Source organism: Amborella trichopoda, chromosome 12, assembly GCF_054954075.1.
Source record: "Amborella trichopoda isolate Santa Cruz 75 chromosome 12, AtrichopodaSantaCruz75HAP2 v2.0, whole genome shotgun sequence".
NCBI lineage: Eukaryota > Viridiplantae > Streptophyta > Magnoliopsida > Amborellales > Amborellaceae > Amborella > Amborella trichopoda.
The window spans coordinates 5,596,990-5,621,623 of NC_142347.1; the positions used below are offsets into that span (position 1 = coordinate 5,596,990).

The 24,634-nt window shown below is 35.9% G+C and overlaps 1 protein-coding gene across 2 annotated transcripts in view; it reads left to right on the top strand.

Annotated features, from left to right (window-relative positions):
• The window catches only part of LOC18433665 (hyperosmolality-gated Ca2+ permeable channel 1.2), an 87,500-nt gene that overhangs the window by 4,472 nt on the left and 58,394 nt on the right, over positions 1-24,634 (top strand). For both annotated transcript variants that reach the window (XR_016045187.1, XM_006843747.4), the window contains exons 2-7: positions 6,332-6,685; positions 13,693-13,839; positions 16,924-17,059; positions 18,129-18,230; positions 23,087-23,206; positions 23,350-23,430. Coding sequence is in view for 1 of the 2 variants with exons in the window: in XM_006843747.4 (XP_006843810.1) it covers positions 6,372-6,685; positions 13,693-13,839; positions 16,924-17,059; positions 18,129-18,230; positions 23,087-23,206; positions 23,350-23,430 (900 nt within the window). In the remaining variant the exon portion in view is untranslated. The remainder of the gene's footprint in view (positions 1-6,331; positions 6,686-13,692; positions 13,840-16,923; positions 17,060-18,128; positions 18,231-23,086; positions 23,207-23,349; positions 23,431-24,634) is intronic.

Genomic DNA, 24,634 nt, shown 5'->3' on the forward strand with positions numbered 1-24,634 from the left:
TTCATCTTTGCGATCACGAAGTGGATTTGCGCAATCATAGGCAGGTAATCAACTAAAACTAGCTGAAAACATCAAGATCAAGGCTGATTTGGCAGAACTTGGCCCAAAATCAACAAACCCTACGGTTGACTATGGTTTCTTGACTTTGTTGTTGAAGAAAACTTGAGCTTTGATGCTACTTAATGTAGGAGAAATTTGAGAAATCTAACAAAAATAACAATTCAGGCAGTACATAAGCAATTACTTGGAGAAACCCGAGTTTTCTTACCTAACCCTATTAGGGTTCTAAAAGCCTGAGCTTTTTCTTTCTTCCAATTTAGAAAATCACATGGAATGACCCCCTCAAGGGCCCCCATACCTCTTATATATATGATCTAATGTTCCAATACATTAACTCACACAATAATTAAAATGACCCAAAAAGTCCTAACTTGAACACAAAATTCGTAATGATAATTTTACCCCTATGAACAGTAGAACCTATGAACATTACCTATGGACAATAACAATTAAATAGTAAATATGAAATTATAAAAAAACTCTAGAATCCCTAAAGAACTTAAAAACCCAAAACATAAACCTTCACACTAAAATTAAAATATACATCCTTTCAAACTTAAACAAATATTAAAATAAAAATAATTTTGTGATGTATCAAACATGGATACTCTTGTCATACCCAAGAGATGAGAGACTCCTATGGTGTACGTAAGATGGGTGGCTTATGAGCAATGATGTTAAGATTGGACTGATGACTAAACCAATGAGGGCACCATTTTGGTCAGACTGGATTTGTTCATTGGTCAAACCGGTCAAGTAATTAGAATAAAAAATAGGGAAAAAGAAAAATACAAAAAAAACCCAGAAAAAATATAGAAAATACAAAAAATTTAAGTAAAATGTAGGGAAAAGAATGAAATCATAATGCATGAATAGACCATGTGTCAATAATTTCCTATCTCATGATACATTTCAAACTAAAGTCCAAATTCCAATAACCCATCAAGAAAAAATTGTGAAGTAGTTGACCTATTGAAGGAAAAGGTCCATAACTCACATCATAAAGTGATTAAAATAAAGTCACAACTCACAAGTCACACTCACATGTGACAACTCTGCACCTCCACATAACATAGGCCACGCTTTGTTACAAAATACAAACAGATGATAGTCCTTCAATTACAATACACGACGGATCACATATTCATAAATGCTTTAAAAAAAAAAAAAACACGTCTTGCGTAATTTGCATTCTTCCTCTTCATTGTCATCTCTTCTTTTTCACTTCCACCTCCTTCATCATCATTGAATGTCTCACTATTGGTATCTAAATTATCATCTCCACCTGTTAGAAGTTTAAGGCCCTCACCCTTCGTGGACCAAAAAATAAAAAAGAAAAAAAGAAAAAGTCTAAACGTAAAATTAGCTCTTTGTGGTGGTTCCATCTCCATCCTCTCATCCAACTGCTTCTAAAAACCTTTAAGATTTAGCCTCTCTGTCTCGGCATCCGATACATCGATCCTCTCCATCTCTATGGCTCCAAGGGGTTTGAGCATATGGTCTTTGCGTAATGCTAGATTTCATAATATTTCACAACCTATATTATTTAAGTCTAACTCCAAACATGAGTTGAATAATCAGGGAAAAATAAATAATAGTCTATTACCTCTACCTCAAGCTCCGGTTGTACCAATCGTTGAGGCTCTTGTACTCCAATCCATTTCGTGTATCGGTGTGCATGCACACAACAATTCCTTACCCAGCCACCTGGTTTGGCTGAGGATACATATGGCATAATTTTGAAGGTTTGAAGCTTCCCCCCTAAATTAATCTGACCAAATCCATTGTAAAGTGAAAAATGAAAATTAATTCAAATAGTCAATGAACGGCATGAGAGTTGTGACATTATAATATGCAATAAACTTCTAGAGGATAAACCATAGTTGATGGAAACGCCTGGGAACCCGAATCATTTTAAGAACCGGAATCTCGAAATCGCGGCCGGCTAGAAGATTCTTGTCTTAGGAATCGTTGTCCGTACAATAGGAATCACTGGAAATGAGATTCCTAGTTTTTGAGAATCATGTTTCGACTGAAATAGATCCAAGTTTCATCCACATATGGAATTGAGATTCCGTCCTCCTTGGAATCGAGATTCCCATCACCTTATAATCGACACTCCTGGAGTCAAGATTCATTAATATGGAATCGAGTTTCCGACATCTATGGAATTGAGTTCCCGACATCTATGGAATCGAGTTTCCAACATTTATGGAATCGAGTTTTTGACATATGTGGAACAAAGATATGCTGTTTCGAATCATGATTCTAGCATATTTGGAATCAAGTTTTTGAAGTATATGGATCGGAGATCCATGCCAGTTTGAGATCGAGATTTACAAAAATAGGGACTATGGAATTCATATGACGACCGCTACCAGGAATCAAGATTTCATGTTTATAGAGAAGGAAGCCACAAGCACATGTTGAGCCTTATCAACTTTAGAACCTATATTGGATGTCTTTTATTAGAAGGTTTCCCAAATTTTAAAATGATTGTGTTGACTATTGAACTTACGGTCATTATATATAAAAAACAAGTATTTCTAAATTGTGATTTTGACTTCATTATTATAAAGACAAAATAGGTTATGTCTACGCCATGGTTTTAGTTTTATTTGTATGTGTTTTATTTACCAGTTATATTTTAAATTTAAAGTAAAGCCCTTCCAAGGTGGCACAAGTAAAATAATGAAACCCTGCAGCCACTTGAAGCATTCAAAGGAAGATTTCTACTCTAGTTTCCTTTAGGAAGTGCACAACCATCATAGACATTGAACATTATATACTTTGAGTTAGTGTATCAATTGACGTGGAATCAAAATTTAATCCTTGTTGGAATCCAAATTCGATATATTTGGGAATATCTACCCACAATTTATGGGTTCAAGTTTTTAAAGATGTGTTGGATCGAGATTCTGAAATTAAGGAATCGAGTTTCCTTGGTTCTGATAAATGGTTTATAAAGATGTGTTGAATCGAGATTCCGAAATTAAGGAATCGAGTTTTTTCGGTTTTGATATATTTGGGAACATCTACCCACAATTTATGGGTTCTAAAGATGTGTTGGATTAAGATTCTGAAATTAAGGAATTGAGTTTCCTTGGTTCTGATAAATGGTTTCTAAAGATGTGTTGAATCGAGATTCTGAAATTAAGGAATTGAGTTTCCTTGGTTCTGAAAAATGGTTTCTAAAGACGTGTTGAATCGAGATTCCGATACTAAAGAATCGAGTTTCCTTGGTTCCGAAAAAAGTTTTGAAAGGGGCTAAAGGGTATCCATCTTGACTAGGGGCCCTATCTGAGTCCAATTGAGAAATGGTCTTAAGGATCTCGACTTCAGAGAAAGGTCTTTCCAGCCAAATGGCTTTCTCGGTAGGTAAAGTGAGGAAGGAGAGATCCCTCATAACCGGTCTGGGACCCAAAGGGGCCGGAAACAAGCTTTTAAAATAATTCAAGGTGGTCTACTCAATGTTTAGGGGCTGATCTAGGAGGTTACCCACCATTAGGTGGGATATAGTATTGTCCCTTCGTCTGCAATTTGCTGTTTTGTGGAAGAAACCGGTGTTTAAGTCGCCAGCCTTCAACTACTTGATTATGGATCTGTGGTACCAAAAAATATTCTCGATCTTGAGTTTCTCCTAGACTGGGCTTCGGTTTTCGACAGGGGTTTGGATTCTTAAGTGACATCTAGGGCCCGAAGAGCCTGAAGCAAAGATTGTTTCTGGTTCCCAAAGGATCCAGGGAGTTGGCGAGACCAAGCTCTCAAATTACCTTTCAGTAATTGAAGCTTGCATTGAAATCTGAGTCCAACCGAACCAAAGACTGTGTCTGACCAAGATTGCACCGGGAGGGGAAGAGGTTTAGCATAGATGACTCTTCCAACCAAGTCAGTTCAAACCTGAAAGGTTTGATACCCCTAGCAGCTGGGTTTGTATTGAGTAAGATGGGGCAATGGTCAGAGGTCGGTTTTGGGACAACGTGGGTACCTGGAAAAGTAGCATCCCACTCCAAACTGAACAAGAAACGATCAAGTTTAGAAAGTGAGGGAGAGGTGGAGGGGTTTGACCAGATGAATTGGGTACCTTGAATAGGGAGGTCTAGTAGATTGTTTTGGGCTACAAAGTCCGAGAATAGGTTCATAGTAGGGGTGATTCTATTGGAATTGTTCCTCTCGAAGGACTATATGGTAACATAGAAATCCCCCCTATGCACCATATGGGATGAGGTAAGGAACCTACCTTGTTGCAAGGGTCGGAGATAGTTAGTTTTGGGCTTGTATACTGCAGAAAATTTCCAGACTTGCCCATTGGGTATTCTGGCAAAAAGAATAGAGACAGAGAATCTGGCTACAAGAGAGGAGAAGAGTGTATGGGAGGTGGGGTACCAAATCACTCAAATGCCTTCCGAAGCCCCCTCCGCTGGAAGGGCCAACCAATTAATGGGCGACGATCTCAGACTTGTCGAATTTGAGCTAAATAAAGGGAGGGCATTTTGGTTTTGGTTAAGGCCAGAATGCTGGGTGTAAGTTTGAGACAACAATCCTTAATGACTTGCTTTTTGTGGGGCAAACCAAGCCCGCAAATATTCTAGGATAGAATTAACATTTGGGTGAGATAAAGAGGGAGGTGTTCCTAAGAACATGCCCCGAGGAGTGCAATTGAAGGGGTGAAGGAGAGAGAGAAAGAGTCCTAGAAGAACCTTTGTCGTAGTTCACAGTACAGGCAAGATTCGAAACCTCACGACTAATCTTTTTACTTACCTGAAATCTAGTTTGGGCGTCAGCTTTCAAGAAACCCTAGTCGGGTAGAGAAGTTAAGATTTTTCTTGGAAATCTACTAGTGTTAGCATTAGAATAGGGAAAAAGCTTATATAAGGTTGCAATCTTATACTATAGAAGTAAGCTGCACCTAAAAATCCAGTAGAAAAGAACAGCCAAAGTTGGAAAACCTTGCAATTTGATCATCTTGACTTCGAGATGTGTAGATATAAAGAAAAGAGAATTTCATGTCCTAAAAATCTTACATCTTGTAACAAGTTATATGGATTGTCTATTTTCAAGATCTTGAAGTGTTTAGAGATCTGCTTGATTTGCACCCTTTTTTAAATTTTAAATTTCATAATTAGGGTTGAAGGATTTTCAAGCCATCGTAAAGTCTTCGACACCGGAACTACTTCTTCCGGCAAAATTTAGAGGTGTGCCTTACTTGTGTAGTACAAGTTGGGCACCTTATACAAAATCTCCATTTTAGAATATTGGATGGAAGTAATTTATTTCTATCAAGGTGCAGTGTTTCAAATTTTTCCCTTGGAGCATTGTACTACTACTTCATCTTTGCAACCTACTAAATGATGTCGAGCAAGGGGTCTGGAGCTGCAAGCATCGTATTGCTACTTCATCATTGCAACCCACCAAATGGATGGAAATAATCTATTTCTATCAGGGTGCAGTGTTTCAAATTTTTCCTTTGGAGCATGGTACTACTACTTCATCTTTGCAACCTACTAAATGATGTCGAGCAAGGGGTCTGGAGCTGCAAGCATCATACTACTACTTCATCCTTGCAACCCACCAAATGATGCCAAGCCAAGGGCAAGCTTGTGGATGTCCAAACACATATGAGGCCCTTGAGATGGGAAGTGAGCTTCAAACATGCTCCCGGCTTGGAGTTTTTCTCTCTCTTCTCCTCTAATACATTCTCTTGAATCTCTTTAGATGATGAAAGGAGTAATTATGAAGAGATAATGTCTATTTAGAGGTCTTGAGGGAGAGTTTTAGAGTTTGATGAGTTCAAACTCATCCATTTTGTAGTTGTGCATTCTTGAGGTTTTTAAAACTATTTCCTTTGTTTCCAGCATTACACAGGTACTCCAATTGTTGTTCAGTACTATGTGATGACATGTATGGACATCCGGTGCAGATCTAACATGTGATTTACATACCCATTTTAAAGTTCTGCTATGCAGTGTTAGGACATGGTGTCATCTTGGTTTTTGTATTATAAAAACGTATTCCTTATTGGGATTTGAACCCACAACCTGCCAATGAAAGGGTAAAAGTTCTAGTTGCATCCTTCATGCATTTATTGTTATTTCTCACAATTTTGTATTTGTTATTTGTAAGTTTTGGATGAAACATTGTTTTGAAAAGGGCAAAAACAAAAGAATATAAATATACTACATAATTAGGTTCAATACTACATAATTATTTCACTACACTTAAACTTAATTCTGTTTATGGTTTCACTAATTATCTTATGTTGATATTACAGGGAATTCCTTCTCCCCCAGTACTTACATTATAAGGAATAGATGGCTACACTTCGGGATATTGGTGTTTCAGCAGCTGTTAACATACTCATGGCATTTGCATTCCTTTTGGCATTTGCAATATTGCGACTTCAACCAATAAATGATAGGGTTTATTTTCCAAAATGGTATCTGAAAGGTCTGAGGAGTAGTCCTACCCATTCTGGAGTATTTGTGAGCAAATTCGTCAATTTGGACTACAGATCATACATAAGGTTTTTAAATTGGATGCCTGAAGGACTTAGAATGCCTGAACCTGAACTTATTGACCATGCTGGACTTGACTCTGCTGTTTATCTTCGAATTTATCTTCTTGGGTGAGTTGGTTAGATTGTTGGTTCTCTCTCTCTCTCTCATGCTTTATTTATTTTCAATTGAATCTTTAACAGTTTTAGATCATGATGTGAATAGATTTAGCTTTACTGCTTAACTTATGAAACATGAAGGCTGTCATAAACGTACTATTCTTGTTTTTTTTTTTTTTTTGAAAGTACATAAACACACTGTTGTTAGGATAGCTTTTGTTTTTTCAGTTGGCATGCTAGTATAACTTTCAAAGTTTTTGTCCCCAATAATATGTTAATTGAACAATGGGTTTGACAATATGGAGAGTACATGATACTGGTTAAAACCCTATGTTGTTTCCCATTTCTCCGGAAATGGGTTTCGCTAAAAACCCTATTTTTGTTCTCATTTCTGGAGTATGTGAATCACATGAAGCATTTGTTGTATCAACTTTTGATTTGGCAACTTGTCAGTGATCGTAATGAGGTTCTTTATTGCTTTAGCAGGTTCTCTATGCTTTGGGTGTCTTGGAGATGACCCCACCTCCATTTTGGTGGCATCTATTACATGTTTATATGCTTTACCCTCTTTTCCAAAATTTCGACCTTTTCTACTCTGGCATTAGTCTCTCTTTCATCTATAGGAATAAAGAGTTAGGGTGTAATCAAGCTTCTTTATTTAATGGAGCTTCATATTAATATAGAATAAATAATCTACTAATTCACTAATTGATATCCACTAACTTTATTAAACGAATTTCTTATCATTAAATTTTGAAGACATAAGCTGGGATGACTTCATAAACCAGTGTGCCTCAAGCATCACAAAACTCTATATAATAGAATGGATTAAACCACCAGGAAAAATTACGCTTTTATGTTCACAATTATGGTTGTGGGGAAACACAATTATTCTATCCATTGATTTGTTGTGATGCCCAGATTCCGGAGCTGCTATTTAACAATCTTATTACAAAAGAGACTTTCCATGAAGAGATACTGATATTTCTTTTGAAACTCTGAGTTCTAGCTCATGTATCATGTTAGAAACAGAGGAGCTGATTTCAATTGATCAAAAGGTGACGAGATAATCCCTACCATCACAGAAGTGGTTGTACGGTTAAATGCACAAATATCAAATTACATTACATGTACATAGTAACACTATAAGTTAAAAATCATACATGATACAAGAAATGCATATTTTGGAACATTTACAACAATTTGAAATAATCAAGAGCTTCTTGAATAAAGAACCTCCTGAGGGACGAGGTATTTCTAAGAAAGTGACTTTGATAGAACTACATAAATGATCATTCCTGGACATAAGTATGCCAGTAATTTGCTCCTAGGTTAGGTATGGAATAGTGAACGGAATAACAAATTATTATAAATGAATGGAATGAATAAATTTTTTTTGATAAAGTTAACTGTATTGCTATAAATATTTTACATGGATTGTTTGAACCGAGAGTCCCTCCATGCTAGGACTCTATGTAAAAATTAGGTCAACCGACCCTATACAAAATGATCGTATGTATTTGTCCAATGTTATACAAAATAGACAATGAGATTACAAAAAATGGGCTTATAGTATTGGCCCTTTATATCGACAGTCTGTGATCTTAAGCAAGCAAAAAAGCAGGCCACGCAGTGTTACACTGTGGTCCCTCTGTGGTCCGGATCGAAGCTAGAGGCTTCACCTGGAGCCCTGGCCCCATCCTTTGCTAGGAGATCGGCTAGCTCGTTTGACCTCCTCAAGGTATGCGTCCATGAGACGTTTATATCCCTGCAAATATCGGCGATCTTGTCAAACATGAAAGAAAGATACCATAGAGGAGAGGAAGTCCCTCTTGCCCATGATATTATATTTCTAGCATCTCCGTTCGCTATTAGGTTTTGCCCCCAAGATCGGTTGAAGTTCTTGATACCCAATAGAATGGCCATAGCTTCGGCGTGCTGAGAATCTTGCATTCAGAGTAGGTGAACAAAATTGTGCGGTTTTGGTCTCGGAAAACTCCTCCTGCTCCGACATGAATGGAATGAATAATTATAAATGAATGGATCGACAAGCAATTGTAAACAAATATTTAATCCATTATGAAGAAGTTGAAGTTGAACATGGATATATGGCTGTTGTTGAAAGGAGTGGCTATGTGGAACTCAAGGTATTAAATTAAAAAAAATTTCTTTTCTTTTATTTAATATACCTGAATTCCACTTATTTGGGCCACTATACACTGCTGTAAATCAAATTTAAAACACTGAACGCAACCTAGGATATTTACTTTTCCTGCCAAAACAAATAGATACCATCTAAGAGCTATATCCAATCTTCCTCTATGATTTTAAGTACAAAATATGTTCCTGAAAATTCACAGAAAAATATAAACTATGATTGAAAATTTGTTAAATCAGCTTGAAAGATTTACTAGAAGATGCCTGGAGTTATCCTCACAGGTCTTGATAGACCCCACATCTGATTCCCTCACCGATGGCACACTTTTAATCCTCTAAGCCTTTCTGGAATTTTTGAGATAGGGAAGCTTTTGAGGCAATATCATTAAATCTAGAGCTTTATAGAGCTCAAAACTCTACTAGAGTTTATAGAAATCCTATAGGAACAAAACTAGGGGCAAGGCTTGAGGGATTATTTCTCTATTGGTCGAGTGTATCTCTTTTCTACTGAAAAATTTAGCAAACCCTAGCTCTAGGATTTCATATAGCACTATATTTTTTTACTTTTGGGGTGGCGTGACACACATAAAGAGGAGAGAGAGGGTGGCGTGACTCCCTATGGGGCAAAGAGGGGTGGCACGTGGTTTAAAATTTGAGAGAGAAGAAAATAGAGCTTGGAGGAAAGAGAGAATATGGCGCGAGAGAGAGATCTTGTAATGAGAGAGAGGAGTTCAAATATATTTAAATAGAAACAAATCTATCTTCCACTTGGAGCAGGATTCCATCTAGGTATGCCTTATCCAAATTTTCAGCTTGATCATTAGGATATTTAGGAAATTTGTGGGGTGAAAGAGATTAAATTTGAGCCATCCAGTACACAAATTAGCCATCATGATTTTGGGTGAAAATTAGAACCTTATCCTCTAATAATTTGATCCAAGTTGAACTTCTATTTAAAATTTAAATTATAACCACTTTTATTATTATTTAAATCTTACAAAATCTATAGCAAGTCAAAAGATACTCTTTTATTTTAAAACTCCCACATGAAAAGGGAATAAATTTATTTGAATTTTAACAGATTCTCTAACTAATTAAACTTTTATCTAAAAGTATATACAAAACAAATAAGTGGGGTGTGCCACCCTATGGGCATTGTGTGGGCCCCACAAGGCCATACGCCTCACATGGGTGGCACACACATGTGGGGGCTGAATCCTTTGTCCCAACATGTGTCCTTTCAAGTTCTGAAAATTCCAAAACTGCTCTTTTAATGAATTTTACAGCAGAAATAAAATTTTAAAATTCTTAAATTCTTTTGTAAAAATCACAAAAGAATTTTTAATACCACAATAGCATATGTTGGAAGTGGACCGGTACCAAAGGGTCAAAATTAGCGACAATAAGGGCACTCCACTTGATCCAAGAACCATGATCCATTATTATTTTCTTATGCAACACAAATGAGACCCATGACTCCAATCTCGATGCAGGGGCTCATGATTGGCTTGTCAAAGTTGGATAATAAACAACGGAACCATGATCCTAGAATATGAATTTCAGTCCTCCTATTTAATAGTCACCACATTGCAAATGGGGCTTTCTATATGCACATATACACGCATCCCTCCATTGGACTGCTTCCCAATAATGTGGTTGTCATGTGTACATACCGTGCGCAAGATTGTTGACGCTTTGGCTATTGCTTTTACAGGCTTACAACCGCACACAGGAGACCACACAAATCTATTGGCCTATAAAGATGACCCACTGTAAATCCTTCTCGGTAGTGCCACATGCGTAAGGGTTTTGGACATAACCAGGGCTATAAATCTATGGTCAGTCAATACAAATACTCCCACTGAAGTGCATATTCAATGAAGAATCATTTTTACAAGTTCTATAGGCCTTTACAGGTCACAAAACCCAACAGTTGTTGCAACTGAACTGGTGTTTATCTGAGGTTGCCTATGAAGAAAGTGAAGCCCACTTTGTTATGACAAACGATGAGATTGCAGAATAATATAGGTTTCAGACCTATGTTTCCTCAAACGGTCTGAAATACCTCAAACTGGCTTGGCAGACTTGGAGCTTGCTTTGGCCGGTCTTGAGCTTTTCATTTGAAAATATTGGTTTTTTAAAAACTCAATCAAGTCTTTAAAAGACTTTAGGAATTTTATTGAGCCAAGTTTCAAAGATAAGACTAGATCAGTTTCAAAGAGGAGGCTGGGTCAGTCAACTTAGGACTTGGTGATTTGACTCAAGTTGAGATTTTGCCAATTACTGAGCCGAGTCAGATTTTTAAATGTTGCTGTAGAAAATAGGACTCAAAATGGTGAATGATAATTATTTCTAAAATTTTTCAAGTCTTGTTGTCCTTGTAGAGAAACTATGGCTTATTAGTTGTTGATATGTGGTCAAATTGGAGTTTCTGAAAAAGAAAAATTGTAATGTGTTTTGGCTTGCATTGGTTGTATTAGAAATATCATAAGGAGCCTCAATTGAATTAACTAATCTTTCTCAGTTTTGGACAGTATATGGGGAGGCTTCTACAACTTGTTATGTTTGGAAAAATCAAACATTTTTAGTTTAAAGTGAGGGATTAGTTCTCTTGTATACAAGTATAGGAATTACTGAAACTACATTTCTACTTCCCAGGGATATGAGTGGTGCTGTACTAGATGAGAATAAAAATGCTCATGGAAACCCATTTCGGCAACCCTGCAAGTTGTCTTCACGCTTATGAAAACACACCTTGTACAAATTGACTAAATATCTCTACATTATTTTACTTCTCTTACAAACTCATCTCTCTGAAGTAAGATGTCTCTTTATTTAGCAAGATAATCTTCTGTCACTATTTTCTTTCCCTTTTATTGCTGTCCTTAGACTGTATGATTCCTCTGGATAAAGGAACAATTCTACTCAGCACTCCACTCAAAACAATTGCCTTTTGATGATTGGTAAGTCAACTATGCTTGATCAACCTTAAGCACGATATCCCAACCATAATTGTTGGAGACGGGAGCGGGATCGGTTCGGGATTTGTCGAACCGCCCTATAGTGGAAGCTCCCTAGGGTAAGGATCGGCATCCGTACAATGAACAAGACAATGAACGAGATCCTTAGGTTTATGGTAGCGAGATCCCATGTCAATGGGTTCGATATTTTGATTAGCTGGAATCTAAGCTCCACTATACATGAAAATGAGGTTGTCAAGTAGAGCTAGTACGAGTTCCCATGGTTAAGGAATCGAGGTTTAAGAATGTCATATAACTGGGGTTCCTCTTATTCTAATATTGACATTTTTAAAGTATAGGAATCAAGGTCCTCAGCTGGTTGGTCCCAACAACCCAGAGTCCTACCACTCAAGGGTCATCTTCTTCGAATGTAGTCTCCTTTGCTTCCATTATTTCCCAAAGGGTGGCTCTCTAAATGGGCAAGAGGACAAGATGAGCAACTCTCTCTCTCTCTCACTCTGTAAAAGAAGCTTTTTAAAGCTTGAAATGAAAGCATATATTCTCATCTGACAACTAAGAGGCTTCATCATTGTGATTTAAGAATCTAAAATAATAGGACTTCATAAATATATGATTTTAAATGAAATATATATTCACACAACTAAGAGGGATGGCTTATACAATTGGACTTAATAAAACAATGGGTCACTCTAAACTATGCCTAATTCAAATTAAGAATCCAAAATAATGGAACTTCGTGCTATGCAGAAAAAGGGACTGGATTTTAACATCATGGAACTTATGTTTCCTAAATAATGGGAACTTGGGACAATGACAATCTCTAACCTTGTATAATCCATTATTGGAAGTAGATCCCGCAAATATAGAACCCAAGATTTTAATGAACCTAAACCTCAGCCCATGGTTGATGGGTGTGGGGATTTATTTCGAGACGGAACTGGATTCCACTGATGGATGGAACGTGGTCCCCTTGTTTTGGGAGCAAGATCCCAAAATCGAAAAACCGGGGTCCCTACAAGATCCCTTGTAGGAACTGTGGGATCGAGGTTCGGCAGCGGGATCATCACCCTAGCCACAAGGTTCCCTTAACTATGATCTCAACAATACATGCAAAATGTACACATGCAGTAGCATAGAATATCTCACATTCATTCATTTTAGAAGTTTTGTAGAAATCCTTACTCTTACGAGAGATAAAGAGGAAGCAAAAAAAAGAGAGAGAGTGTCCAACATTGATTATTAACTTCGACATTGATGATTTAGTCTTTCATGTTATCCAAAACTTTTATTTATGTCCATGTTAACTTATATTAAGGCATAAGGTGTCTTTATTCATTGTGGAGGTTTTGGTGAATGATCAATATCCATGGGTTTGGAAATGTTTACTTTGCTGATGGATAGAAGGGAAGCAAACACAATTGAGACCGACAATGATTATTAACTCTCTTTTCCAACAATGATTATTAACTCTCTTTCTCAAAAAAAACAATGATTATTAACTCCAAACATTGATTGTTTACTCTTTCGAGCTATCCAAAACTCTTATTTATCTGCATGTTAACTTATATTAAGGTCCAAGAATCTGCTGCATGTCTCCTACCTACTGTTGGTCTTGATGTCATGATGACTTTTTTGTTAATGGTTTGTTTAAGGTGTTTGGTTATTTCTTCATAGTATATGGTCTCGTTGATCCGAAGGAAAATCATGCTTTCTCTCTCTCTCTCTTGTTTTTTATTTGAAGTGGTAAACTAGTTAGATTATTATAAGACTGTTTTGAGCCTATTAGATGCAATAAAAACTAATTATATATTTATTGTTATTTTTTTTAGATTTGTGTTTCATTCCCTTTCTCATGCATTCTTATTTTTTCTTTTCATGCAGCCTTAAAATATTCGTTCCTATAATGATCCTCGGTTTTGCAATCATAGTTCCAGTAAATTGGACAGATGGAACTTTGGAGCATTCAAATGTTACTTTTAGTGACATTGACAAGCTTTCTATCTCGAATGTTGGGGATGGGTCAAAAAGGTTAGATAATTCCATGAGCATTACAAATACAACTCACTGTTGAATTGAAATTTTTTGCTGCTCCGCTATGTTACTTATGTTGCAAATTTTACATGTTATCATGTCATGAAAGCAATTATATGCACAATGGTTATATTTATTGTGGAATCCATTGAATCATGAAAAATTGTTTACATGTTAATCACCCTTGTCGATCCCTTAGTGGATCATCCTAATTAGTTCCATACTCATTCCAATATTTATGTGCATGGAAAACCGAAGTAATGCGCTTTTCAGTTTTGCGAGTTCTTAATTTTTGTCAAGAGTGGGGCGTATAATAACCCTTTTTAATTTCTTATTTCAATTTGTTATTCATATTATTAACTGATATTTATATTAAATAATTGATGATATTTATATCAAATAATTTCTGGTATTTATATTTATAATTGACTAAATAAACCCTTTGAAATGAAACGTGTGGCTATGTGGAACTCAAGGTAGTAAATTAAAAAATTTTCCTTTTCAACTTTTATTAATACACCCAAATTCCATTTACATGGGCCACAATACACTGCTGTAAATAAAAAATAAAACTCTAAATACAACATTGGACCTTTCTTTTTACTTCTAAAGCAAATAAATACAACCCAGAAACAATATTCAGTCTTCCACTTTGAATTTAAGCACAACATATGTTCTTGTAAAATCACAAAAACTATGCAAATACTGAAAATAAATAGAAACAGCTGGGAAGATTTACTTGATCTAAGGTTACCCTCTACAAGACTTGATATACACCACACCCGATTCCCTGACTCTTGGCGCATTTTTGTCCCTTTTGATCTTACTGGAATTTCAGACATAGGAAGCTTTCATAGGCAATATTTATTACTCTAGGATTTTAGAGAGCATGAAAACCTAATTAGGGTTTGTATCCATCTTAAGGAATAAATTAGAGCTGATCTTGAAGGCATAAAATCCTCCTACGGCTTGATGTTGCCCATTTTCTTCTCCCAACAACAAAACTCTAATTTAGGGTTTCAATGTGCCACCCCTGTCTTATCAAATTTTGGGTGGCATGACCCTTTTTGGAATGGAGGAGAGAGAAAAATGAATTTTAATGAGAAAGATATGGTGCATGGAGGAGAGAAATATGTGTGTTGAGAGGGAGGGGGCTCAATGGTGTTTAAATAGAAAGAATTCCGTCTCCTATTTGAATAAGAATTCCTTCTTTGAGTATTGCCTATCTAATGACAAGACTTGACCAACAGTAGCTTAGAAAATCTGTGGGGTGAAGAGAACAAACAAATCTGAGTCATTCATCCCACAAATCAACCATCCCCTTATAATTTTACCCTTGTCCAACTTCTAATTTAAATAATATTATATCCAATTTAGAACTTCCTATTATCTTTTTAAAATATGCAGGAAGTCAAAGATAACTTTTATTTAGTAAAAAAAAACTCCCACAAAGCTACAATACTATTCTTTTTTTTAAAGGATTATTTTGACGTAACTAACAGTAATTAGGAAAAAAAAACTACTACTTAAAAATAAGTGGGGTGTGCCACCCCTATGGGCCTCAAGTGGGCCCCATAGGCTACATGTTCCACCCATGTGAGGGTGGCACAAATATGGGGCTAGATCCAATGGCCCCACATGTGGCCTTCCCTGTTTTGAAAGTTTTGAAAAATACCCTTTTCAAAGATTTTATGGCAGAAATGAATTTTAAGAATTCTAAAATTCATAGAAACATTCTAATACCAAAAATAGAATATCTAGAAGTGGAATGGTACTAATGGGTCAAAATAAATGATTACGAGGGCATTCCACTTGACCCAGTAACCATTATCCACAATTGTCTTTTTGAACGAACCCAACAAAGACCCATGACCCGTCTTTTGCAAGGGCTAATGATTGGCTTTCAAATTTGGCCCAATAAATCTAGCACTTGTCATTACAGTGCAAAGGGGGCTTTCTCTTTGCACATATACATGTGTCCCTCTATAGGGCTGCGTCCTAGTAATGCAGCTGTCATATGTACATCCTGTATAGAAGTTTGTTGAGGCTTTGGCTTTTGCTCTCACAAGCCTATAACCGCATATAGGAGACTATATAGTTCTCCTAACCTACAAACATCATCCCTGGGCACCAATGAAATTGATTATGCCGAGGAAGATTTGGTTTCATTGCTATGTTAAAAAGGCTTAAATGGATTTTAGAAGGCATTATTTTGATTTATTAATGGTACATTTGGAATTTGAAATCATATGGTTTTGGTTGCTCTGGAGTATTTCTCAGGGGTTGAAGCCCATTGGTTTAAAATTAGGAAAAAGTTTATATAGCGCTGAGGCTTTAAACAATCAAATTGGAGCCTACCTCAAAAATTTCACTAGAAGAGGTTGTTTTGATGCCCAAATATTCTCTAAATGATTATCTCGACATCAAGATGCATGGACATGAGAAAAAAATGGATTTCAAGTTTTGGAAATAGTGCATCTTGTAATGCATTTTTGGACAGTCAATTTTCAAGATTTTCAAGTTTTCATGGATCTGCTCAATCTACACTACTTTTGAAGCTTTAAATTTTATAATTAAAGATGAAAATATATTTTAACGCTATCACAAAGATTTCCAGTATTGGAACCACATTTGTCGACACTGTTAGAAAGTGTGCTTTACTTTGATTGTTTAGAGCCTCGGCTCTGTGCAAACCGTACCCTTAGAATTAAGGGTTTCTAGAGTGTTGGATATTTTTATCGTTTCTATGGCTGTGAGATAATATTATTCTGCATTGCTTTGGTGTACTTTTTCTTTTTGTTGCTCTTTTGACCAAATATGGGTGTTATTTATATTAGGAAGTTGTAGAATTACCAGTTTCATTCTCTAGTGTTGATGCCACTTCTTAGAAATTGTGCTGTCTTGTTCTATTCTTGATTTGTGCAAGACAAATTCAATAGTCATGTTTAATTGCTTCTTAGAATGGTTCTCAAGATTTGATAATTTTTTAATTGTCACCAGTTAGTCTCATGTGGCTTATGGGTTTTAGCTACTTTTTTCCCTTTAGTAATTGGGACAAGCTGCTTCTCATTTTTTTTGCAGGTTTTGGACCCATGTGGTTATGGCTTATGTGTTCTCATTGTGGACGTGTTATGTGTTACTTAAGGAGTACGGAAATATCGTGTCAATGAGATTACATTTTCTTGCGACTGAACGTCGTCGTCCAGACCAATTTACGGTGAGAGTGCACTCTATTGCTGTAGTCATTTTCCCATTTCAACCATGTGGAAAATGTCATATGCCTCCGATGTGCTGAAAAGATTATATGCTTCCTTGTGAGCAGGATACAATTCACCCACTTGAGAAAAACCCTAGCCAGTTTTTATTTATTTATTCAGGACCCCAAAATTTGGACGGTTTGATAAAAATTTTTAGGCAATCAAAATGCTTTTTCTTTTACCCACGAAAATACTATCAAGTTATTTTAAAGTGGTTCCTAAATTTCGGATTATGGAGCTTAGTTTCTGCAGTCTCTATAGAATGTTTAGTTCCTCTCATTCTTGAGAGGGATCCATTTTCTCATTCATACTTAATCATGTGCTATAAAGTTTGGCTCACTAATATGAAATATGTATTGGCATATGTTTCTTTGAACTTGATGTTTGTGATGGCATATGTATTGGCATATGAAATACATGTTTGTGATGTACTAAAATATGGAATTTCTGATTGCTACTTTTTTTACACGTTTGTGATGTACTAAAATATGGAATTTCTGATTGCTACGTTTTTTTTTTAAATAGATCACGAACTGAGAAAATACCCTACTTTTTACCATGTATTTGTGCTATACGGCCATATGTTTATGAACATCGTATTATATTAAATATGTTTATGCGTTTATATTAGTTAAACCTTGTATTTGATGTCCACAAATTTTTTTTATTTCTTAGTTTCTTTAAAATGGAAAAACAAATCATGAGTCGACTCAGTTTTTGAGGACTGAGCCTACTGAGGTTTGACCTGTTAAACTTTGACTCCTATTTAGTTCATGTTCATGACATGGAGTCTGTTGATTGATGTTCCTTGACATATCATGATCTAACTTTGTCCAACTAATACTCTTGCTTTGTGTGTGCTTTCTTCATGAGAATACCTCTCTAGAATTTCATTCATTTATCTACACCAGAAGCATTATCCTAAATTCAACTTTCAATGTTCTTTATTGCATATGCCTGTAAATGTTTATGGTGTTTATGTTGAAACACATGTATGACAATTTTGCATGTTTTGCCTGGTTTTGGCAGGTACTTGTGAGAAATGTGCCACCGGATTCTGATGAATCAGTTAGTGAGCATGTTGATCACTTCTTTCGTGTGAACCATTCTGATCACTATCTCACCCATCAGGTTCTATTTCTCAAGGGAAAATTCTTTTACTCTTGAAATCGAAAATGAATTGTATACTTGTATGGATCTGGTTGCTCGTGGGAAATTTATCTCCATTTACTTACCTTTAAGTTTCTATTAGTGCTATATGAAATTGGCTAGGTACTTTCTTTCGCTGAAGTTCACTTATGAATAAGCATAATTATTATTTCTTTGAAAATAAATGTAATCTCACATTGTGTCAAAGTAAATTAATAAGACTTGGAATTACAGTTTGCAATTTTGTCTTTTATTGTTCTATGGGGCGTGCCCCCTTCTAGGGTGGTGGTTCTGTCTGCGTAGGTTTCGAGGTACCTCAGATGCATATATATGTTCTCGAAATGCACATATATACATATATGTGTCATGTTGATTCAACCAAATGTGTTGAGAAATTTGACTCCTATAGATGATTATTCAACCAGAGAAGAAAACAAACATGAAGAGCAAACAAGGTCACCCATGTTCACATATGATTAAGGGCTTTTTCGTTAGTATGTATAACTGGGTACATAAGTTCCAAGAACCCTGGGTATCCTTTTCCTTTTACCTTGAACTTGTTTTGTACGAGTGAACACATGAGTAGCATGCCATTCCTCTCTCTGTAGATTTTTTCAATTTTAAATTAAAGATATTTGTGTGGGACTAATGTGATATTATTACCTACTAGCTTGTATAGTTTTAAATAAAGGGTAATTAGGATTTGGAATCTAAGGCTTAAGGTGTTACTCGCAACTCTTGATTGATGATACCTCATTTATGGTTGGATGTTGCTTCGCTCACCTTATAAATTATTTAGATCAATTGCCTACATTCCTCCAAGTAAAGAAGAAGGTCTAGGCCCATATGAAACCCTAACTCTTATCTATAAATAGGAATCATTGGGGACTCAATGTCTTATCCATCTCAAGGTAATGTTGTGCTGCTGAAATCTTTCTTGAAAGATACTTTGCCTCCTACATCCCTCCTTCCTTGAGTTCATTTTGAAGTTGTCTTGAAACCGTGGCCATTGTTGTGCTCCCTATGCTCCATGATGCATATAGTATTCTGTGGGCCATTAACTACACAATCACTACTATAATGGGCACACCATTAGCCGACCTCTACATGACCTTCAAGGTGCCCCATTTTGAAATCAATGAATATTAGCCGTCATATTCAGTCATGGGTTCATGTTGAAGCCCCCTTTGTAATGGTCCATTGCCTTGATCAATGTTGAGCCCTTGAGCACCACTGGAGACCATTTTCTAGCATGCCACCCTATGACCTTAGAGCACTCAATCCCACATCAAATCAGGCCCCATTCCCTTCATTGGAAATCTTTGACTTCCCATATTTGCAGCTTGTTGGGCCTGGCTCTTTCGAAGGTAGAAATCCGGCATTGGGGGGTGTACCTATTCCCTTGAGGTAATTGTGGGCACTTACGCTTATTTTGTAACTTCAATGAAATGTTTTGATGTGTATGTAAAGTTGAAATTGCCATCCATGTGTTGGTGTTGGTGGTTTTGCACTTGTGGGCACTTACGCTTATACTTGTGCTTAATTTTATATGAGTGCGAATTGTCGTGTTAATAGCAATCTCAATTCTGTCTTTGAATGGAAAAGTGAGAGGGAACATATTAGAGGTGTGTCTTGGGCCTTGTATCAGCCACGTTTTTTGTGGTTCCAAGTGCCTTTGCATTGGTCTTTTGATGTAAATCGTATTAACCATGCTATGCATATGGCTTTTGCAAGTTTGTTATGTTTAATTTTCTAAATTGTACACCATTGTCATACCATTGCATCAACCTTTCAGAAGCTTGAGGGGATGAATATCAATTTTTGGTATATACAACTCAAATTATGAGGAGATTCTCATAGTTATCTGTCTTGACTGGTGGTCAAAAAGTCCAGTAAGAGCAGCCTTAGATTTCTCACGACCCAACAAGTTTTGCTATCCAATCTTTCACAGGCTTATAGAGCACTCAAAGATGAACCAAATGGCATATATCTTGAGCCAAAAAATAAGCAAATAATAAATATCTGTCCATTGAAAAGACACTGTTTATAGACACATTTGACTGCTACAAAGGATTTCTTCCTTAGATTGCTCTCAAATTAGGGGTTTATTGACCCTGATATTTTTCTAGTGTTATTGAGCATCTCTTGGACTTCAACCAAATTTCATGAAGAAATTCATTTTAAGATTAGCGAGAAATTTGATCTTGACTTTTAGAACAACAATCAAAGTAATCTGCTGAAATTATGATCTGTGTGCTTTAAATCGCTTTTGAAACATTGTTTAATTACTCACCATGAGCACGGACTTGGCCACTAGCCGAGCTGAGTAACTTGGGCAAGTTCAAGTGAACTCATCTAAGTTCTACCCGGGTCCACAAAAGGGCTCAAACGGTTTCATATTAATTTGGGAAGAATCTTAAAAAAAAATGACAAAAAAATAGAAGTGGGAAAAAAATATGAAGAATAGTAAAATTAAACATGGAGAAAAAAATATGAAGAATAGTAAAATTAAACAGGGAATTTATTGAGAAAGCAGGCCCATACATCCGTTAAATAGTACAATGCAAAAAGTATTGTGTGTAGAACCAAAGATAAATTAGAAAGGAATGAGAATTAATAATAATAAACAATGAAAATTAAGAAAATATCCTTAAGCATATGAAAAGGACAAGAATGCCCTATAGACACATAAACCAAAGGACTACACTTAAAATATATATTGTTACTCCCCTTCAAGCTGGAATATAAGTGCCACCCATGCCCAGTTTGGAATAAATCATTTGAATTGGATTATGACTAAGAGCTTTGGTGAATATATGAGCCAAGTAGTTTGAGCACCCAACTTGTGGGATGCCGTCTTTAGTTTTCTCATTGTGTAATTTTTACTATAAATACAATCAATATATATATATATATATATATATATATATATATATATATATATATATATATATATGTATGAGCAATGATCCAATGCAACGGTTGTATCAAAGTATGATGCAACGACACTTCTAGAAAACCATGTTTGTGGTATTTGTATGATTTCAAATTTTGCACACATACTCTCTTCATCTCAATAATCAACCCCCCCCCCCCCAAAAAGGTTCAATTTGAACCCTAGATATGTCAAAATGAGTCCCCTCCAAAAACGAATATAGACCATTCATTTTGTGAATTTCAAGATTTTAGCCTTTATAAACTCAAAATCATTATTTTCTTTTTTAACATTGTTCGTCTAAACCATCCAAAAAAATTGGAAATGAAAAAAATCCTTCTAAGGCCTAGATCTAAGCATCTCACCAAAATGAACGGCCTATGTTAATTGGACTAAAAAAATACTTTCTAGGTTGTGTTGTCAATTTTTTCTTTTTTTGTGATTATTCATTAGAATGAAAAGAGTGTATATTTCAAAATTTGGATCAAACAAATGACCATAAGATGGTTTTTTAAGGTTCTTGCATCATATTACTATACAACGGTTGCATGAAATCATTGCTCTCTCTCTCTCTCTCTCTCTCTCTCTCTCTATATATATATATATATATATATATATATATATATATATAAAATATATGAGTCAACTGATCTTTTGACTTCACATATGGAGTAGATACCTACTAATTACTTTTTCCTGAATAAAATGACATGCACTTTAATATGCTTCTTTCTCTCATGGAACGTTGGGTGGTAGCTTGACTATTACAAAACGTTTTCATTGGCTCACCAATTGTGAATTCATCTCCTGCATCAAGGTTTTCAGTCACACTAACTCATATCTAGGTATGAGCCATTGTTCTATATTCTACTTGTGCACTAGACCTTGCTACAATATTGTGTTTACCTTGCTACAATATTTTGTTCTTTCTCTTCCATGTCAACAAATTTCCTCCAAAAAATGTTCAATACCTTGTAGTAAATGTTCTATTTGGGGGTGATTCTGCCAATATGCATCAAAATAACCCTCATTTGTGAAATGACTGTTCGTAGATTAGCCCTTGACATGGAGCCCCTTTAAGATATCTTGAAATTTGAAGCACAACCTCCTAGTGTGGTGTTCTGGGAGAATGCATATACTCACTACACTTTGCAAAGGCTACATTTGAAGCAGTAATTGTTAGGTAGATAAGCCTGCCTACAAGTCTTCTATACCTTCCCGTATCTTCAAGCGACTTTCCCTGATCCTTCAATAATTTAGTACTAGGATCCATAGGCATATCAACTGGCTTAGCACCCAATATCCCTATTTTTGATAACATATCTATTGTACTTCCTTTAAGACAGACTAATACCATATTTAGACCTAGCTACTTCGATTCCAATAAAATATCGTAGTTGGCCCAATTCCTTTGTTTGAAAATGCTGTTGCAAATCCCTCTTCAAATTGTTAACATAAACCACCAAGACAATTATACCTGAGGATCTATATAGGTTCCTTTTAACCCATATAAAAAAAAAAATTGCTTGGTCAAGGAGGTTATATTTTTACTCCATGTTCTTCATTATATTTTCATCTTTTAGATAGCTCTCTTTCTTTTGTTTAAGTGGTTACCCTTCCAGTGCCAGTAGAACAAAGCTCTAATAACTCTTATGGATTTACTTCATGATGAATGTCTTCCATTTAGCATGAGAATCGGTATTTTATCTTTCAATAGAACTTCTTGGGATATTGTAATGTTTGACTAGTAATACATGTTACTTATATATACAGTGCTTGTTGATCCCTCCGTCGTCTGGTTATCAATTATATGCATTTTTTTTTATAATATTATCAATTATCAATTATATGCATTGGAAGCTTTCTCCCATGTTCATTGCTTATCATGTTTATTGTCTTCTAGGTAGTTTACGATGCAAACAGACTTGCAAATCTGGTCAAACAAAAGAAAAGGCTACAGAACTGGCTCGACTACAATCAGAATAAATACCTTCGGAATCCATCTGAAAGACCAACTAGAAAGGTAAACTGAATTTTCTGGGATCTTTTTGATTATGCTAAAACTTTCATTTTCGTCTGTATCAATATGCATTCCTTTGCAGTGTATTATTGCATTAGTTTCCATTATAAGCTCAAATTCTCATGTGACTGTTTCTTTCTCTATAGACTGGATTTTTGGGTCTTTGGGGGGAAAAGGTTGATAGCATAGACTTTTACACTGCTGAGATCGAGAAGCTATCCAAGGAAGTAAGTACCATTTAATTGAACTCCTTGTGAAATATGAAATTGTGTATATTTTCCTCTCTTCTGTCTATTGCATAACTGATTTAGTTTCACTGATGTTCAAGTTCAGTAAGGCTAGAATATTGGGTCTTTATTCTTCTATATGATATATAAATATTTCATTTGATATTGGATTCTTGATGCGGTATTTCTTCTTTTATGTGATCTTTTTTTTTCTTAAGATATTACTGATGTCCTCATGGATGCTTTCTTTATAAAGTGTTTTGAGCTCACACTGAATTGAAGTTTCGTGACGGATTATGTGCTGAAAGCTGTGTGGTGACCTCTATCATTACCATGTTGGCCAGTTTGGCCTTGAATGTCATCCATACTTAAAAAGAGGCATTTTTCTTTAAATTATTTTCAGAAAAACTTCATCTCCCAAAAGGTAATGGTTACACAGATCCTTCATAGCAAATGGATTGAGGTTTTGTGGTTGGAAAGGGAGCACTAGCTGAATCTTGGCCTCTGATTCCAGGAATTAGGCCAAAACATGAGTAGCACGAGTGGCGCATGGTTCTTGCTTAAAAATCTCAAGAAAAATCCAAACAATATTCTAAATATGGTGTGAACCTTCCACCAAAATTTAGGTTTCAAATAAGTTGTAGAAGTGACAAAATCCATGTGATGTCCTACCTGGACCAAAACAGTATACTAAACACTACAAAGTTTCAATCCTTCTATCCGTGCATTTACTTTTAGATGCTGTGAAGATGAGTGTAAAATCAAGTTCTGGTACCTTGTGGAATCTTGAAGAATAAAGATACAAATTGAGGGCGAGAGAGATGGTAAATGCATTTATCTATTAACAAATAGATAACCTTAGATCATTTGATTTACGCATCTATGGTCAATAGGTCCATGGATCAATTCTCCATATAATATATTGCCATCTTGTAACCAAAGGACTCACGGCTTGCCAGGCGGCCTCATGCAGTGATGTGACATAAAAGACATGACTATGGAGGACTGTCTCTTCCTCAGCTGTAGGCCAGGCTGAGCTCAGGTGGTAGAACATTCTTGATTGTGGGATTTATGTCTTCATTCTTTTTGAAGGGTAATTTGACATAAAAGTTCTGGTTTCTCCAAAGAGTATGGGAATTGGCACAACAATCTGTCATTATTTTTTGTCTAATTGTTTCTAAACTGTGTGTTTGGTCTATGGATG